Source organism: Macrobrachium nipponense, chromosome 42 (assembly GCF_015104395.2).
Source record: "Macrobrachium nipponense isolate FS-2020 chromosome 42, ASM1510439v2, whole genome shotgun sequence".
NCBI classification, from domain to species: domain Eukaryota; kingdom Metazoa; phylum Arthropoda; class Malacostraca; order Decapoda; family Palaemonidae; genus Macrobrachium; species Macrobrachium nipponense.
Genome location: NC_061103.1, coordinates 44,231,394 through 44,252,014, shown reverse-complemented (window position 1 = coordinate 44,252,014; position 20,621 = coordinate 44,231,394). Strand labels below are relative to the sequence as shown.

The window sequence follows — 20,621 nt, the reverse complement described above, 5'->3', positions numbered from 1 at the left end:
GGAGCGAGGTATTGAGGAGTGATCGTGAGGGGTGCGCCCCTCATGATCCCACCACGACGCCCTACGTGCCAGGCACGGTTCTTGGACCGGCCAGGACGTATGCGCAAGTGGATGGGGAAGACCGAGAGGGCTGTCGCTGTTCCCCCTTCTTAGGAGGAAGGTTCTCGGAATATGCTCTTGTTCGAAGGGCTTAACGGTCCCACTCTGCAAGATGCTGTGACTTCCGAGATCCAGAGGAACTTTGCCGAGGTTATGGCGCTGATTCGTCAGCACAATGACCTCGGGGAAGGATCGCCGCTCCCACCAGCAGAGCCACGTCTCGGCTCGAGTCGTTTTGGGGCCCGAGAGGGAACCCAAATCGACGGTGGGTCTGCCGCGATCGGAGTTTGCCGACTGTGTTGAACCAGGTAGTCTCTCGTCTCCGGACAAGAAGGCTCTCTCAGTTCTGGCCGGTCGAACAAGCTACTTCACCTCCTCTACTGCGACAGAGGCGTACGTGTCTTCGGACACCGTATTTGAATACCCCTTCGGTCCTCCTGAGGTTTCGACCTCGACGAGGACTGGAATGAGTCGGAGGATGGTATCGGCTCTCTCCTGTCAGGTGTCGATCAGCCCCACCCAGACGACGTTCACAGTGGCGGCAGACACTTACCTACAGTATGAGTTCGTAACCCTCCTCGGGAAAACGTTTTCTCCTGACGATACGTTTTCCCAGGCTCTGAGAGGCCATCGCCGTAAGGCGATGGCTGCTCCTTTTCTTCTCCAACTGCTAGTTCCGCTGGGAAGGCGAGCCAGTATCCAATTCCTCCCCCATTCCCTCTCTCCTTACGGCTACGAGGGAAAGGGGAGGGATCCTACAGAGATTTCTCTGTAATATCCCACGTTAGGGGCTGCGCTACCGGGGGGACCTTCGGGTCCTACCTGACGTAAGCCCCGGTCATTGAGGAGGGATCCTGCCCCTTTCTCGATTTCTACGGGAATCGAGAGGACCACCAGCCGATATCGTTTGACGAATTCGTTGGGGGGTTTCGCAGAGTGCTTAGAATTCTACGGAATTTCTAGCGCATTCAGAGTGTTCGAGTTTTTTACGATCTCCAAACACTTAGGCGAGACCACGGTCCAAAGTGAGCGAGAATCCCCGATAATTGTTACACGATAATCGGGAACGTCGCTTATGCTCGAATTCCTGTAATTTCTAGCATTTGGAAGAAGACTGCTGCTGAAAGAAGAGTATCTCACAGTAGGCGCTTAACCTGGAATAGAGAAGAACGGACGGGAACTTCCAGTTTGGCTTGAACTATCGTCTTCGGTATTCTGTTCACCATTGAAGCTTTCCTTTGGGAAAGACTTCTCCTTCACTCTCTTGACTAGAGAACGAAGGCGGTCGATCTCCAATCCTTATTCTCATTCCTCGAGGGGAAAAGATTTTAGGATGGAGGTCGTGGTACAGAACCTACAAATATACTACGTATATTACCCTCGCGACATGATTCTTTTAACAGTTGAATTGTCCGGGGGGTAGGCGCATACCGTAGTTAACTCTACGGTTTGTGACCGAGACGAATTGTATCTTAATTGAACTGCAACTCGGGGTTGCCTGCAACCTCCCAGCAGTTATCAGTTTCGATTTTAGATACTTGGTATTGTCATGACAACACCAAATCAGCTTTTGTATTTACCGAATCCGTTTCGGAGTTTTAAATATAATTGCTCGAGCGTATTCTTTATGCTCGATGGTTCTAGCCGAACGCATTCCTTCGTGGAATAATGGATTACCTGGCAACTCAGGATGACGAGTCACCGAGAGCTACTGCGTGTTGAACTGCCTGATAGCGGCTCAGTATCAGCTAGGTCTCGGAGATGGGCGGTCGGTTACGTCTCTCTCTCCCCTGGTTGGATTGACTACCGAACCGTATCTCTGCCCAACAATCATGGACTTAGGTCTCTGATTAACGGGGATTCTCGCAATAATGAAGGACCATCTACTGCTGTGACGCTCGATTTCATCGCCTTCGACATTGCGAGAATTTTCAACAGAGATATATCTCTTGGACTCTTTCATCTTTCTGTTTACCGCACGGTAACAGAAGTCTGTACTAGTCAACCGCTGCATCGCACCGCGATAATGCGAATGATTTTTGCAGACATCTGAGTTTGTCTTCAAAATATCTCGTATTCGTAGGTGTGCAATTTCATTGCTCGCCCCGAATTAACAGATATGTCAGAAGACATCGCCTACTCTCCGACCTGACAGCTCTACTTCCAAATGTTCAGCCCATGAGAAGCAGTTCTTCAGGCAGTAGTTCCCTGTCTTCATTACTGGAAAGCGCTCCGCTTTTATTGCAACTACGATCCTCACCGGACAGCAATGAATAGCGGTTAGCGTTCTCAGTCTTTGTAGCACAGATTCAGAATCTTGAGAATCCTTCTCTCGGTTCAGCTGTGAAGACGTAGGTTGCAGTTTCTGTACACCTTCGTCTTCAACGTCACATAGTGTTGTTTCTCCTTAGCCGAGAATCAACTATACTATGAGATATCTTGCCATCAAGGACCTCGGTCTCTAGAAGGCAATTGACTTTCGCCTGTTGGGCACATGCCTTAAGAGAGTCATCACCTTGCCTTCTGGCATCGGTGACGAACAAATTATTTGTTTAGTCTCTTGGCATAACCCTTTTAAGGCGAAGGTCACGTGACTTGCTCGGGTGCTTGGACAACTTGCCTCCTACCGAACGCAGTCAGTAGGCAGCTGTCAGAGCGCCCAAGTCTGTTACGAACTTCGCTGTGGACTTAGTTCGGTTGTTCCATAGCAATCTTTTCTTCGTCCTAACGGCTTGTCACAGTACCCATACCATCGACACCCACCATTGAGTGTCGGTGTCCTATCACTACCGAGAACAACAACTTCGCTGCAGACGGATAGACCAGTATGGGTACAGGACATCACCGAAGTCGAGAAGAGGGATAGGTCATACGACCATTCCCTTCTTTTCCTCTGAGGTAATTGCATGACTTTTCCTGCGAAGTCAAGCATCCAGGGGATGGGGATTCGTGACGCTCATTTCGTACCGAATTCGTAGCGAAGACTCTAAACCCTTCGGTTCCTGACGATCGGTTAGAGTCCTTCACAATCCCCTCCCTAATGGACTTCACCGCCTTCGATGCGAAGGAGATGCTGCTTTGTCCTGTGAAAGCGCGACCGCGCTTTCTGAAGAAACTCGACATCCCAGGCTGAGTGTTGAAGACTCTTCGTCAGCACCAAGATGACCTAGAAGTACACTCCTCGAGTTACACGAACTTCTCCGTGGCGCAGGTACTGAAGGCAGGGGTCTGGTACAACCAGACCACCGGCACCTCCTTCTACCTTTTGGATATTGCCCACAGGTCCTTGGATCGTTTTCCTTAGGACCCGTGGTGGCTGCTCAACACGTTGTCTAGCTACCCAGACCCTAGCAGGCTGAACAGCATCGAGTCCTGGTGTGACTGTAAGAGTAGATAACGTGAATGAGAGAGTGACTGGCTTCTCTTCCTATCTTTTTCTACCCCTCTACCTGTGGGTAGAGGGATACGGTCATCACCTGCTGGATAGGACGAGATGCCGGTGAGCTACTCGACAGAGCCCCATCCTATCCCTTTCACTAGGGATGGGAGCGAATATCCACCACTTCCTCCTACAAGGGGGGGGAAGTGGATGCCAACAAGAGACAAACCATAACGTTATGTTGCCTCTGCAAATAGGAACTTGTTCTTGTTTGCTGGTACGAAGAGATACGCTTGCCTCTCTCTTAGTACTTGGTCCAGAGGTCTGACCATTGATCCTGCGGTGCACACCCCGATCAATCGGACAGAGGCTTGGATCCCTCCCTCGCTCTTACGACCAGGGAGGCATTCCAAGGTTGGGCGAACACCAGTCTGTTCACAAAAGACTCAGATTCCTCCCACCAAGAAGTGAGTCTTCTTATTGTAAAAGGACCGAAGGTTTGTATGCCGTGTCGGAACAAATGACAATTTGTCCAAAATTGCATTTTTCCTAACTATACAAACCTGAGGTCCTTTTACACATAGCCCCACCTCATGCCACCCCTCACTCTGCAGTTTTTGCTTGGGCCAAAAGCAAAAGTGATTTGTTTACCTACCAGTCGCGCGCGCGCGCCTGTCGGACAAGCAGTTAACTACCGAACCCCTTGTTCGAAAGCTTACGACCTATCCAGCTGCCGCTAGTACCTTCCTATTGTAAAAGGACCTCAGGTTTGTATAGTTAGGAAAAATGCAATTTTGGACAAATTGTCATTTTGCAACGACATTTAAATATATTTTCCAGTGGTTGATTTCTTCAATCGTATAAACCTGATCTATGGAACAGTTTGCGAATATTGCACTGAGAGTTCATGTCCCACCATGAGTGGTGGGCAAAAGTTTGAGTATCTGTGGGAAGATGGAGACGTATTTAAGAAGCCAACGCCCCTTCCAGCACCACAGTATATATCACATCTAATGGACTGGGTCGAGAAGCAGATCAACGATGAACATATGTTCCCTGTGACTGTAGGTTAGTGTTTCCCATGTATCAACTTTTATTTTTACATTTTTTCACAAAATTATGAAGAAAATTAGAGCTTTCTTACTACAATATAATATTGAACTCATTTTGAACATTAGTTCAGGTATTTAACAGCCTCTTTTAGATGAAGTTTATTCCTAATAATGAATAGAATGCAGTTTTAATTAATTCTCTTGCATTCTTTTCAGATGTACCATTTCCCAAGTCATTCATTCGTCTTTGTAAAAAGATCCTCACCAGACTCTTCAGAGTGTTCGTTCATGTTTATATTCATCATTTTGACCGCATCGTCGCTATTGGAGCCGTGAGTTAGTTTTTGTTGTCAGAGGTTCAGGATGTGACATATAAATGAAGCATGTATTAGATGTTCATATCTAAGTACAGACCAATGTTTTGAGTGTTTAATAACTGAAGGAGTTTGTTGGGGGACAAGGTAAAGTGTGGCAAAAATTTTAACCTTTGCACTGAATTCAGTTGAACTGTTTAGTAATCTTGTAGAGTATCTTGTAAAATTATTTAGCTGGGGTTTTATAGACACCCACGTTTGTAGTTTCAAATATCGTAGACATAACCATTTCAAGTAGACAATTCATCCAATTTCAGTAACAAAATGCTGAATTTTCAAGCTAGACAGCTGTCACCTTGGAAAGTGTGCACCATTTGGGAAGTTTTAGAGCCGAAGACATTTTAACCCTCTTACGCCGACTGGACGTATTTTACGTTGACATTTTTTGTCTCCCGTGTGCCGACTGGACGTATTTTACGTCGACTTACAAAAGTTTTTTTTAAAATTCGCGGAAAAATACTTATAGGCCTACCAGCCTAAAACTTTTGAATCACGCGCCTTGGGGGATGCTGGGAGTTCACGGATCAAGGCGTTTGTTTTGTTTACAATCGTTACGCAGGCGCGCAAGCGCGAATTTCTTTCTTGCCGCACTAAAAAGTATCTGTGACACATCTCGGAAATTATTTCGTCACTTTGACATAATTTTTGTACCATTGTAAATTAGCCGTTACATGAAGTATTATATATGAAAATGTGCGCATTTTTATGTAGAATACAACAATAAAATACTCATGATTGTAGCTTTTATCAGTTTTGAGATATTTTCATATAAATAACGATAATTGCCAAAATTTCAACCTTCGGTCAACTTTGACTCTACTGAAATGGTCGAAAAACGCAATTGTAAGCTAAAACGCTTATATTCTAGTAATATTCAAGCATTTACCTTCATTTTGCAACAAATTGGAAGTCTCTAGCACAATATTTCGATTTATGGTGAATTTATGAGAAAAATAAAATTTTCTTCGTCCGCGCAGTAACTCTTCCGAAAAAATCATACGTGGCGATTGTGGTAATGTTTGCACCATTTTAAATTAGCCGTTACATAAGTTTTATATATGAAAATGTGCGCAATTTCATGTAAAATACAAAAAAAAATATTGAAGGTTGTAGCTTTTCTCATTTTTGAAATATTTGCATATAAATCACGATAAATAGAAAAAAAACCACGTTCGGTCAACTTTGACTTTACCGAAATGGTCGAAAAACGCAATTGTAAGCTAAAACTCTTACAGTCTAGTAATATTCAGTCATTTATCTTCATCTTGAAACAAATTCGAAGTCTCTAGCAAAATATTTAGATTTATGGTGAATTTAAAAAAAAATCTTTCCTTCCCTCCGCGCGCGGATTCTCCGCCACAAATCTCCGAAATGCGTACGTCCATTCTCGGAATATTTGCTCCATTTCATATTAGGCATTTCATAGAGTTTTATATATGAAAATGTGCGCAATTTCATGTAGAATAATACGAAAATATTTGAAGGTTGTAGCTTTTCTTATTTCCGAAATAATTGCATATAAAAAATATATATATAAAAAAATTCGACATTCGGTCAACTTTAACTCGTTAGATATGGTTGAAAATTGCAATTGTAAGCTAATACTCTTACAGTATAGTAATATTCAATCATTTGTCTTCATTTTGAAAGAAATTGGAAGTCTCTAGGACAATATTTAGATTTATGGTGAATTTTTGAAAAAAATATTTGTTTACGTCCGCGCGTTACGAATTCATGCATTATTTTGTGATAATATTTTCTCTGTGTTGCTTTTATCGTTTTACAATGTGTTATATACCAAAATGATCGCAATTTAGTGTACATTACAACGAAAAAAAAGTAACTTGTCTTTAATCGTTTTGCGCACAGCGCGATTTGAATACAATTATATATGAAATTTCGTTTTGCGCGATCATATAGCGCATTTTTATTATATTGATAATTGATAATTTTTTTCATTTTCTGATTGTTTTTGCATTACTAAACTTCAGCCAATGACAAAAAAAGGAGCCAAAAATGAACTCTTAATCTTGAAAACTAAGCGCGCTGTGATTTTTTGAAAAAAATATTTTTTCCGCTTCTTCGCTCACTCTGAAACCCCTCCGGCACACGGGAGACAATTTTTTTTTTACCGCTTCGGCGTAAGAGGGTTAATGTTATATTAATGAATGATTCTGCCAAAAAAATCACCCATACATGCTCCACTAATGTTTATCATCATACATGGAGAACTTATTGCTGTTCTAGGTGGTAATAGTTATACTAATCACAGTGTTAATTTCTACATTGGTAGTTTTCTGTATCTTCCACCTATGTAGTACTTACGTATAGCTGACATGGTGATGAATGTACTTTTTGGGAGAATGAGGGGTAATGTGGGCTTGGAAAGCCTCTAGCAGTTGCATACAGGAGTATTGATCAGGTGTTGCTAAAACGCTGTGAGGCTAGAGTATAGTTTTTTTATTTTTGAGTTTATCGGTTTAAAAAAACATAGTGCCTGGATTTATGTAAGTTCATTTTGCACATGGGTGCCTGATACTACATCTCACCAAGAATCACTTTGAATAAGGTGGTTTTGGGTTGTGTAGGAAGGGTTTTTCTATATTGGTGAAACAATGCCAAAAAAGCATATACAATGATAATAATATTATGAATACTGAATTAAGGCTACTGTCTAACAATGCTGAAGCTACCATTGGATTTTCTTAAGTCTTAAGGACTGAGGAGTAAGTTTGGTTTCATGGAAAGAATAGTTTACCAGCAAATAACATGCCATCCAAAATTGTCTTAGAGCGTTTGATCTTGAATCCAAAGAAGTTTTGTGTCAAATTAATTGTAATTGTTTTTTTCAGGAAGCTCATGTGAACACATGCTATAAGCATTTTTACTATTTCATAACGGAATTTGACCTTGTGAACCGAAAGGAATTTGAACCCCTAAGGGACATGACGGCGAAGATCTGTCATGACAGTCCGGAGCAGCATAGTGATCCTGACCCTAGAAGACAGTGAGTATTATAATTTGTAGTCTTGGTACTGGTATCTTGAAACAGTTTGTAACAGAAACCCATCATTTCTATTATTGCCATATTTGTGTCTTCATGAATTCTGGACACTATTCTGGAATATTATTATTATTATATACTATTACTTATTATTATTTATTTGGAATGAATCGTACCTACTGTTAAAGTCAGCTTTATTCTCTCGCCAATTGGCACAATTGGCATTTAAAAAAATCAAAATATGCATGGCTAACCCACTCAGACTGTCTGTAGTCATCTGTTTCCCACCAGATAGTGCTGGAATGTTTATGTTCTTATCATATTTTTTCATGCTGACCTGTCATGCAAACAGTCAGATCAGGATTAGTAATATATTTGTTCCGATACGTAATACAAACCCTCGGTCCTTTAACAATAGGAAGGTAACTAGCGGCAGCTGGGACGGTCGTAAGCTTCGAACAAGGGGAGAACGGTAGTTAACTGCTTGTCCCGATCGTGGCGCAGCAGCTCCCGCGCGCCCGAGAGGTGAAGAATCACTTTTGCTTTCGGCCGCGGGTGTGAAGGACGTGTTCGTCATCGCTCTCTGCCCGTTTCATCGTCGTATGCTTTGTTTATATTGTGTTTTCTACTAATGGTTTGTTTGATCTTGAAAATGAAACTGTAAGTACACTTTTTATGCATGACACTTACCTGGCAGGTATATATATAGCTGTATTTTCTGAAGTCCGACAGAATTTTAAAAACTTCCGCACACGCAGTGGTCGGCCGAGGTGGTTAGTACCCATTTTCCGCCGCTGGGAGGCAGGTATCAGGAACCATTCCCATTTTCTATTCAGTAAATTTTCTGTCGCCGGTACTGAAAACACCTGTTTTCAGTACCTCCGGCTTAGGATTTTGGAAACTTCATTTGCCGCTAAGTATCCTAATTGTCTTTAATTTATTTACTTGGATTTGTGGCTAGGCATACGCTATCTTAAATTGATTTGAATTTGATTCATTTTTGCATAAGATATCTGAATCTAGTTAGGCTAGTTTTCAGAGGGTGTTGTCTGCAAAGATAGGGTGTGGCTACCGAAAGCCTAAGGTAGTTTCCGCACTTGGGGGGCGCAATTAATCAGTACACATGTCTATTTCCGTAAGGAAAAAGTATGATTCGTATGTACGCAATTAATCAGTAAACTTGTCTAATTCCGTAAGGAAAAAAAGTTTGTTTAGTATGTACGCAATTAATCAATTAATCAATTACGAAAGTCAGGGTAGTGATACTGCTAACCTTCGGTAGACTTTATTTTGCCTAACGCTGTAGTATGGCCTACGGGTTATGACTATGTCTGCGAGAGGTGATCGCTCTCCTTCATTGTTGTGAAGAGTTCTACTTCTGTTTTTGTTACGCCTAACCCTGTAATGTTGCCTTCGGGCCCTAAAACAGTGTCTGTAGAGGTTATTGCCCTTTCTCTTATACTATTTCGATTCGTAACTTAGAATCGAAAGTGCTTGCTTTAGAGAGCAATAGTGAAGTGGCTAAGTGTAGTGACAGTGCCCCTTGTGTAGTGGAGGGTGCGTCAGATCGGCCTTATAACGCCTCTAGGTCTAGACCTCTGTCGAACTCCCAGAACCAAGGGAGAAGGGCATTTTCCCGGACGAAAGCCGAAGGAGGGTTACAGGGAACCCCCACCGATCTGGCGTGCCTTCGGCAGTTCTGATGAAAATCCCCAGACTGCCAAGTGCGTGCACATGCACGAATCCTGAAGGATTGCTTCTCGTCCTCCGAGGCGTCCTCCCCGCACAAGGGTTGGAGCTCTCGGAAGGACTCGCGCCCTCTAAGAAGATTTAATAGAAGGGACGCTTCACGTCCTTCTCCCGTTACGTTATGTGTTTCAGTGAGAAGTAAGAAGGCGAAAGTTGCCTGATCACGTGTACTTCTTTTCCACCAAGAAATAGGAAAAAGAAGGCAGTTTCTCTCGCTTGTTTTGACGCCTGTCAGGAGCGTGACGCTTTTCTGCAACGCTTATTTGGACGATCGGCTTGAACAGGACGCTCGATGGACGCACTCACCAGTGGACGCCGAGCGTCCTCGCCAGTGGCCGCCGAGCGCGCACCAGGACGCCGAGCGTCCCTGCCAGTGGACCCGCCGAGCGCGCACCAGGACGCCGAGCGTCCTCGCCAGTGGACGCTGAGCGCGGCACCAGAATGTTTCTGTTGAACTCTTCAAGCTCTTGTTTAAGATTTGAGCCTCAAGAAAGTGAACAGAACTTCGTCTTCGAAACCCAGCAAGACCTCGGGTTTCGTGAATTCAAGAGGTCTCTGTCAATATTATATTGCTTTTCGCAAAGGTGGATGGAGTTAAGGAAAGCTCAAGGGAAGATCTCGTTTTCTCTACCTCAGTCAAGACTTTGAGATAAGACAGTTACGGGTTATGTAAAGGCTCGACGTCCTGAACGTCAGATTTTCGGCAACGTTCCGCTAGGATTCTTGCAAAAGGCAACTCATCAAAAGGACGCTCTTCAGGAAAGCGCAAGACAGGACTTCCTTTGCCATACTGCCATAAATTAAAGCTTTTTTAGACCATCTGAAAGGGTTTTTCAGATGATAGATTTTGTTAGTTTCTAGTCGAGACTTCCATGCGATTGAGCATCGTCGTTCTACCTACCGTAAGCCCAGTCTCTTAACAGGATTCTTGTCCCTTCCTTGTTTGAGACGGGAATCGAAAAATAAAAGGCTCGACTTCCTGGATTACGTTTTGTCAATTCAGTGACTTTCCCCCATTGACAATATACAGTGGGGCATCGCTTATTCACGGATCAGTATTCACGGATCCAGTTTAATCACGGGTTTTTCTTGAGGACCGTTTCTCATGTTACATCACTGGTATGAATCGCTTGCATCACGGTTTGTTGTGTTGCGTATGCGATGTTTTTCGGTAGGCTAACCCTCGGCCGTGGTCCGATAACTACCAACATTCATTTAAAGACTCATATCAATGATATTAACTGACAATAAGGTAATAAAACCATTCTCACCTAATATATTATTGTCCTATCTTCGAAATAAATAGAAAAACTATTCAAGGTTTTATGTACGACGTTCAGTTGGTAGGCTAAGCGTAGTTGCAGTGTGATAACCACCAACGTACACAAACATTCACATTATGATATTAACTGACAATAAAGGTAATAAAACCATTCTTACCATATATATTATAGTCATATCTTCATAATAAATAGCCTATTCGAAGAATAATTCCACATCATTGCACTCAATTTATCGTCGGAGTGGCCAGCCACGTACGAAAATGGTTTATGTATACGGTTGCGTTCAAAGCGACATTTTTTGTTTTGATAAACTTTTAGAAATTTTAATTAGTAGTGGTAGTGTAATTACAGTAGTAATAACATTAAGGCTAAAATTAATTTGAACTTCATTATTATTTTGGCAGTATTCGTATATAACTTCTCTGAACAATGAAGTCATACAAACGCTATTTGTCATAGATTATCGTAAGTATTGCTGTTTGTTATTGGCGACGAAGGCGTAAACGAAATACATAAAAAGCATTTTTACCTTATTATATTACGTCATATCTTCATAATAAAAAGGCTATTCGTGGGGAGTAATTTCCATATCAGTGAAAAATCAATTTTATCTATGCGAGGCAGCCAGCTGACAAAATGTACGTACGTATATGAAATCAAATTATGGTAGCGTTCACAGCAAGATTATCTTTCGAAATTTTTATAGTACTATTCATGCTACGTAGTAATAATGTTTGGAATATACGTAACATTAATTTTCAATACAAAATATCATCGTTATTTTGGTAGTGAATAATAGTTTAGAATTATCATACATACACTGCATTGTTATGGGTTTGTGCCAGTGATAATACAACCAAAATAACGTTCTCCTTTAAGTCAACGCGTTTAGGAAAAACATGACATAGAATCGACTTTTGCGACTTCGTTCACTTTGATATTTTTAACGATACAATAACATCATTTGTATACTAAAACCATCTTCACATAAGTAATTTTTTTCGTAAGATATGTGTTGTTACAAAAGCTAGCTTATACATAAAAGGCTTTTTATAATTTAAGTCATCTTAGATATACATATGTACCCAAACTCATTGTGGGGGAAATTTGGGGATACTACGTTTCCTCGGATATTGAAATACTTTAGCATCATTCAAACACTTTAATAATATAATGCATAAATACTAGGCTATACATATTTACATCATATACAAATACTACATACAGTTATATACACATACTTTTATATACAAAGTTAACAGTTATATACACATACTTTTATATACAAAATTAATCATATGAGTAGTGATCAGACGACAGCTGTGCACTGGACTACGTACGTACTACTTGGAAGATAAAACAAACAAAAAATTTTGTTGTTGTTAGTCGCCGGGATAGATTAACATTTTTCCAGAGATTAAAGAGCTGAATTTTGTTTTGAAGGTATGTCAACCGCGTTAGTAAATAGGTATCATCTTCTAAGGAATTTTTTTTTTCTCTTCTTTTTGCGGAAGAATCTTCAAGCCATTTTGCATTCAAAGTAATGAGAAGTAATCATTCTATTCTTCATGAAATCAGTAAAATACTTACACTAATAATAAAAACTAAAACTACGTACTGTATGCAAAACACCATACATCATCGTTAGCTTCGTGTGTGGTAAACGTTCATTCTAAGAAATTACAGAGTAGTATAACTAACACCTGATTGGTTGGTTGGTAGCCATGGAGATCTGTTATCCAATGACTGCCCTCTGCTTCTGTTCTATTTATAGACATACGCCATGGATGGCACTTGGTTTGAACGTTACCATGTTCGTGATTTTCTGACTGCTGACGGCAAAAATTACTCAATAATTTTCTTTATATAATTATTCCTTCGTGAAAACAATAATATAATATCGCGGTTGACATACCTTCAAAACAAAATTCAGCTTTTTAATCTCTGGAAAAATGTTAATCTATCCCGGCGGGACTAACAACAACAAAATTTTTGTTCGTTTTATCTTCCAAGTAGTACGTACGTAGTCCAGTGCACAGCTGTCGTCTGATCACTACTCATATGATAACTTTGTATATAAAAGTATGTGTATATAACTGTTAACTTTGTATATAAAAGTATGTGTATATAAATGTATGTAGTATTTGTATACGATGTAAATATTGTATAGCCTAGTATTTTATGCATTATATTATTAAAGTGTTTGAATGATGCTAAAGTATTTCAATATCCGAGGAAACAGTAGTAAATTTCCCCACAATGAGTTTGGGTGCATATGTATATCTAAGATGACTTAAATTATAAAAGCCTTTTTTGTATAAGCTAGCTTTTGCAACAACACATATCTTACGAAAAATTACTTATGTGAAGATGGTTTTAGTAGTACAAATGATAGTTATTGTATCGTTAAAAATATCAAAGTGAACGAAGTCGCAAAGTCGATTCTATGTCATGTTTTTAACTTTAACGTATAGTGGTATGAAAAAAACACCAGTGTGTCGTAGCGATGCGTCATCAATATAGTGGTATGAAATACCACATGGTGTTGTAGCGATACGTAATCACAAAGTACAAATCCTTTTCCCGGACCATCCTCAGAATTTTACGACTCTTCAACTCAAGATCGATATGGTAAAATATATTTATATAGTCATACTTATTGTTAAAATTCACAAGTTGAACTGCAAAACATTATTATATTTTGATTGTTATGTACATATATTTTTTGTGTTTTACGGAATGTTTGTTTTGAAAATAATACCTATTAGTGAACATATGGTATTAATTGTCCCACTATTTTATTATAGGTGATCTTAATTATCTCACATTCATTTAACAGTATTATATTAATATTTATTTAAATAAACTGTAATTAATAAACTAACAATAATGAAAAACATAAAGGGAAAAAATGTTTTTGCTGCAGTAGTGGTGTTTGTTTGATTATGCATCTGACCTCACATTTCCAAAATCTGAAAAATTCCAAAAACCGAAACATCGGAATGTGTGTGTACTGCACATTTTTTTTAAACACGCACACAATGTCTACACATTTACTGCAAATTACAGTACGTACGTATTTATTCCTGAGAGAGAGAGAGAGAGAGAGATAGAGAGAGAGAGAGAGAGAGAGAGAGAGAGAGAATGATTAAGGACTCCAAGGCGTGTTATTTTTACAATTATTTTATTATCTTGGGATTTTTTTTTTTTTTTAATCTTGAGATTTTCTATTCATTCTCGAGATTATAAGAAAATTACCGTAAATTGACTAGCATCAGCACACATCTGAATGACTCGGCCATTAGCAGGCTCAACACCAACTTATGAACTTGCATGATACATGAGATACATGACAAAACACAAAAACCACTGTTTATGGTGAAAATTAGGGTTGCACGATATGGGAGATTGCACGTTATTCGAGTATATACGGTATGTGATTTTTTTTAGCCTTTTTATGGAACAAAATCTAGCAAGAAATTGCCATTCCCAGTTGGCAACACTGGCCTACAAACGTTTGTTTTGTTGTTGTTATGAAATGTGGTGTCGGCGCGTTCTTTAATTGTACCCATATAAACGAGTTAATTATGTGGCATCCCAAAAGCCCTGTTTCTTTTACTCTTATGGAAAGACGCCTAAAGGTCAGATGAAGGTTTTTACGTGGAATATACTAGTATTAACGTGTTGACGAAGGGAAGAGATGTTTCGCTGCATACTGTTGCTAGCATTATCGTTATTATATTACTGGATTGCACTGCAAAATCGTCGCCATCTTTTATCAACATAGATTGTTGGTGAGTACCCATATGATTTACATATTTTGATAGTTCTCTTACCACTCATCCTCTCTTTCCTTGTAAAAAAAAAAAGAGAGGCCCACCATGCGTATGTAGGCTTCTAGCTGTAATCCCTAGGCTAGTAGGCTACATATGACAGTAGTACATATACTACATTTATTTTTTAAGGCTAATTTTGGTACAATAACTTTAAAACTGTCTTGAATTTAGTTTTAGGTGATAGTTGGAAAACATATTTGGTGTTTGAACTAAAGTAGGCAGTTTCATAAACATTGGAATAGTGGTCTTGGGTGGGTTAACTATTAAAGTAGGCAGTTTTAAGCAATTTTTGAGGGGGGTATCAGGATAACACGGGTATTTTTACTTATCACGGGGGGTTCTGGGCGGGCCCTATCCCCGTGGATAACGAGGCCCCACTGTACTATCGTTTTGTCAAGTAAGTGGGTCTCCCCTCATTGACAAAATATCTCTCTGTACCGTTAATGGGTTAGTTTCTCATTGACAAACATCTCATTAACTTGATATTGCGTAAGCGAATAAGGACAAGGTTCGGAAGAGCTCTCCTTCCTCATTCGCAGACGCGTACAAGAAATAGACTGGTTAGACTACGTCAATGAACGCTTATGTCCCAGTATCTTAAGAAGCTTGAGCTGTCTGCTTCGATTCTCTAAGTTTTGTTCATGAAACTTGCCTGTCAGATATGTATGTAGCTGTATTTCCGAATTCAGCTATATATATGTCTGCCAGGTAAGTATGAACAAACTTTATTGTGATATAATAAAATTTTTTTTGCCTTGCGTTATTTTACTACTGGTTGGTTCAAGTCATACATGCTTGCTGTAGACCTCTTCGGATGGCAACCGAGAGGTCTATTGTCTACTATTTTAAGGACATTTAATCGTCACTCCCTGCAGCCTTCCAGGAGTTTCCGATTATCTTTTTACCGTTGTATGGTAGTGTTCTGACGACACAAACGCATCTATATATTTAGCGTTTTCTGTTTCGCTTAAATATACCAGCTTGAGAGTCTCTTTTTGTTCAAAAAATAACGGACCTATTTCTTCGTAGAATAGGGTAGCTGCAACCCAGACATAAAGTAAGAGAACGACGTTCGTAAGCTGCTGGCTGCTGCTGTGTCTGACTGTCCAAGTTCCCCAACCGAGCCAGTAACAGATCGTGCGCTGTCATGCGCGGTAGGTTACGTCTCTCTCTCCTGCGGGGTTGACTGACTAACCGTATCTCTGTGCTGGCAGGTTACGTCTCTCCTGCGGGATTGACTGACTAACTGTATCTCTGTCCTACAATCACGGACTTTTAGCCTAAGATTGAGGGGATTTCTTACGTGAATGAATAAACGTGCATTAGTTTTGCCTTACTATGTTCAACAGAGTTATCTCTTAATCCTTTCGGTGCTCGTTACCGCACGGTATAGAACTACGAGTCTACCGCAACATTGCACTTTTATATGCTCTCCTGCTTAGGCAAAGCGCAGCCTTATAGGGAAGTAAGCATACTCGGGGAGGGAATGGATGAGCTTGCTGGGGACCATTTCCTTCCGAAGAAGTTTTGTTTCCCGAATAGACTGCAATTCAGACCACAGTTTTTTTACTACCGGGAAACTGAAATATTATTCAAGATCTAGGAATTATTCATGAACATCTCTCAGTGCGTCATGATAGAAGGAGGTGCCGGACATCTGGATAGTGTTTCAGATGTCCTGGATCTTAATCTGAAAGAAGTAAATGCAATTCGGTCGTCCCTCCAGTCCTCGAAACGAGTTTTTGGAACCAGTGGTCCACATCAACTCTGATATTCCACAGCTCTCTCATATCTAAGAAGTATCTTCTCTCGGTCCCTGCTCGAGTTTACGAGAAAGAGCCTATTATAACAACAGGCGTAGAATGTAACGATCATCTAGAGGTTCGTTACAGGATTGCAAAAGTCCGTACGAATCGTCTCGATAGATTACTAACATGCTAGGTATTTTAATTAAGTGGTGTTCTTTTATGGTTGTCTGAGAGGGTTATTTCCTCTTCAGTATGTGAAGTGTAATGTGTTACGTTAGCTTTGTGTGTGGTTCAGGTGGTCTAACTTATCCTAGCATGAATGCCCCTGGTAGAGAGGGCTAGGGTTTCCTGTCAACAAATTGGTCACGTCCAGTTGTCAGACCCTTGTTGTTAGCCTTTCTCAACAAACAGGTCACATCCTAGTTGAGAGCTACTAAGGTTTAGCAGGCTAAGAGGCAGGACCTACGAAGTCAGCTACCTTAGCAGGTAAGGAACTTAATAAATAATTTTAAAAATTAGTTAATTTTTGAATTATGACGATATTGCTGTCGTGACCCACCTCCAAAATGTGTCAATCAGCTATATATATACCTGCCAGGTAGTGTCATGCATAAAAATGATATTGTTATGATACAATAAAGTTTTATGCATACTTTACCTGGCAAGTATATATAATTTAAATTACCCCACCCTCCTCCCCTCAGGAGACAGGGTTCAGAGAAATCTGAGGAAAACGGGAATACTAGTTCCAAGTACCAGCGCCATGGGAACGTGGGGGAGATCACCTGAACTACCAGTGGTCTAGCGGTTGCCGAGAGTTTTTGAAAATTCTGCCAGTGCGAACAGACAACAGAGAATGTTGTTTGACAGATTTGCATCTGTCAAACAACAAAGACCTTCACGATCATTGAGGTCTGTGGAATCTCGATTCTAGCTCACCATCTACTTTTTGTCCTCGCCTGTTTTCTCGGAGTCAGACAATCGTGCGAGATCATGCGACATATAGTAGCCCTGAGTTTCTTATTGACGAAGTCGATTGCGGACGACGTTGGTTGCGTTGATACACCCCCAAGGTTGCTTAGATTGAATCGCCCAGGCAGTCCAGACACTCATCCTTCAGCTAAGAATAGTGCCTTTTGGTCTTCAGGTACAGCCTTGCTGTCCTTGATTCGTCTGACTGGGTCAACTGGTCGTTCACCTGACTTTAGTACAGACGTAGTCTGAAGTTCTTGATGTCAAAGCATTCGAACCTCTCCCTGCCTGTTAACTTCTTGTATGTGATCAGGAAGGCCTTCTTCTAACCACCCTAGATACGACAAGAGGGTTAGTGAGATTTTAAGCCATCGTCACAAGTTTTGGCTTTAGAGAACACAAGGAGGTGTGCTCTCTAAGCCTTTCGTTATGGCTAAGAATGGAAACCTTTTTGTCCTTGGGCCAGGATCTTGGAAGCAAGGATGGCACAAGTTAGTGGGGAGGAGCCAGAGAGAGTCCTGTGCCCTGTCAGGTCTCTCAAGTTTTATCTACTTAAAATCAAGAAAGTCGAAGTCAGCTCGGGCAATCTGCAATGTTCCGAAAAAGACCAGACTTGCCATATCGAAGTACACCCTGGTTTTAGGGTTAAGGAGTTCTTTCAAAAAAAAAAAAAAAAATGCTCCTTCATTGTGTTTGCACAAAGATTTGAAATCTTTTTTATCTGAATGCTCACGAGTGAGGGCGCGCCTCGGAAGCATTTCAACAGAGCATGGCACTCAGCAACATCCTGAGTACCATATTTTAGCAAAGCAACTCTGGGTTCACTTCACACTCCCTGCGAGATGTGAAGATGGCATATAGAATCTGCTGCTCGCTAGGGCCACCATACGTGTCTGCAGACACAATCTTGGGGGCAAGAAGTATTTACTCATCTATCCTGTAGAAAATGTTAGGAAGAGCTCTTAATTTAGTTGTGGAGTCGCTGACAACGGCGACTTCTTAACTCTGAAGCCTTAGTTACACACATTAACTTTGGCTAGGTTGGTCAGGTGGTGATATATATAATTAATATATTATATTTATTTTACTTCTTAGCCCTCATGGTATGGTCACTAATTGGTCTAGTCACATTGTGGTCACGCCCCCCGTTGACAGATCATCTGGAGTGCACCAGCTTTATAGGTCTCTACCTCGCTGGCAACTCTAGTAAAGCAGAAAGCAGACTTGGGTGACAGTAATCACGAAGTCGGCTATGCTAACAGGTGAACCAAGATGTAAATCATCTGCATGCATTTGTGTCCCAAAATCCTTCTATTCTGTCCCTTCCCACCTCCAACGGTGGGGTCAACATAATATATATCTGACAGGTAAGTTTCATGAGCAAAATGATATTGTTATGATACAATAAAGTTTGTTCATACTTAACTGGCAGATATATATATATTCAAGTACCCACCCACCTCCCCTCAGGGGACAGTGGAAATAAAAATTATGAATAGAAAATGGGAATGGTTCCTGATACCCGCCTCCCAGCGGCGGGAATGTGTACTAACCACCTGGCCGACCACTGCGTGTGGTCAAGGAAGTTTTTTTAAAATTCTGTCGGACTTCAGAAAATACAGCTATATATATACCTGCCAGGTAAGTATGCATAAAACTTTATTGTATCATAACAATATCATGTTTCATTTTCATTACTTAATTATGAATCAACATAGGAGCTATCGCCGTAGAGGCGCGACTTTCCGCTCTTTTCATGAAATTGAATTTAATTATGTCTCGGTGCCGAGGGCGGGCGCACTCGCGCCGAGGCATGTATTTTGGGCGAAAGTGTGTAATTGAAAGATGTAAGTACTCTTTTTCATTATATTTTTGCCCTGTGCGTTCGTTGCGAGAGCTTGATTGCGCTCGGCACGAGCCCTTATTTTGTATGAATAGAATGCAATGAAAGTGGATTCGCAATGCAGTTTTCTTTTCATTTTCATTTATTAATTGCATCAAATTTAATTTTGGATCAATTTCCGCTCTTACCCGGGGAATTAATCCTTACGATTTATGCTGTGAAGTGAAATCGCAGTGCAGTATTGTTCATTTTCATTTATAATTATGATAGCATCATATTATTATGGATCAAGTTTCCGCTCTTACCCGGGAATTGATCTTTCCCCCTTTAAGTTCTATGAGTGAATCGCAAAGTGCAGTATTCTGTTTCATTTTCATATTACTTTTCACTGCTGTGCGGGGGTGGGAGGGGACTGGGAAGCGAAGGTCTGCCAGGAAGTTGTCGGAAAGCTCTCCCGCGACTCCCTTGGTACGATTCTTCGTCTTCTTTCCTGCCCCCCCGCTCAGCTTCCTCGTATTTTGTTTTATTTCCTTCTTCCTTCTGTTCGGGGTGGGGCATGGTCTCCCCCCGGTGCGTGAGGGAACCCCTCTTACTAATCTGTCTGTGCTACTGCAGGTACTACATCCAATGTGGGAGACGACCTTGGACAGGTATGGGCCACTGCGGCTGCAGGGCGTGCCTAGCATCCACGATCTGCTGCAGCGTCTAGCGAGGTCTGGGCGGTGACCTTGGAGCGGTCTCCACTACAACCTTCACGGCCGCTTATGCTGCTTCCCCCCGCTGGTCTACACTCCCATGCTGTGTCGGTGACGCCGTCTGCCGCTTCTAGGGCCGGTCGCCGCCGTACCGAGGAGGGGTATGCCGCCGCCGCCTGTGTTTTTCTTCGTGTTGCCTGCCCCAGACTTCCGCTGTTCCAGCAGCTCGCCCCTGGACTGGCCACCAGTACCAGGTTCCCGCTGGCTGCCGATGATTCTACGAGGCGATGGCTGGGCCTGCCGTACCTGTCGCTGATGTGGTTCCCGCTACTGGCTTGGCTGTCCCTTCTGTGTTTACCGCTGCCGCTGTTCCTGCCGCTCCTGAGTGGTTGCTGTTCCTGTCGCTCATGGTTCCTGCGCCTGTCCATGCTGGTCCTGCCCATGGTGTGTCTTCCCCAGTCCCAGTTCCTTCCGGACAGGTGCAGTCGGGCCGTGTTGCTTCGGCAATAGGCCCGACTCCAGCCTGGATGGAGGACCTGACGACTGTCCTGCGTGAGCTGACGAAGAAGAGGAAGGTGTCATCTTCG

At 41.6% G+C, this 20,621-nt stretch overlaps 1 protein-coding gene across 1 annotated transcript in view; it reads left to right on the top strand.

The window, feature by feature from the left end:
* Positions 1 to 20,621, top strand: part of LOC135213173 (MOB kinase activator-like 3) — a 66,591-nt gene that overhangs the window by 9,004 nt on the left and 36,966 nt on the right. The window contains exons 3-5 of the mRNA XM_064247127.1: positions 4,319 to 4,546; positions 4,747 to 4,862; positions 7,757 to 7,911. Of these exons, the coding sequence (XP_064103197.1) occupies positions 4,319 to 4,546; positions 4,747 to 4,862; positions 7,757 to 7,911 (499 nt within the window). The remainder of the gene's footprint in view (positions 1 to 4,318; positions 4,547 to 4,746; positions 4,863 to 7,756; positions 7,912 to 20,621) is intronic.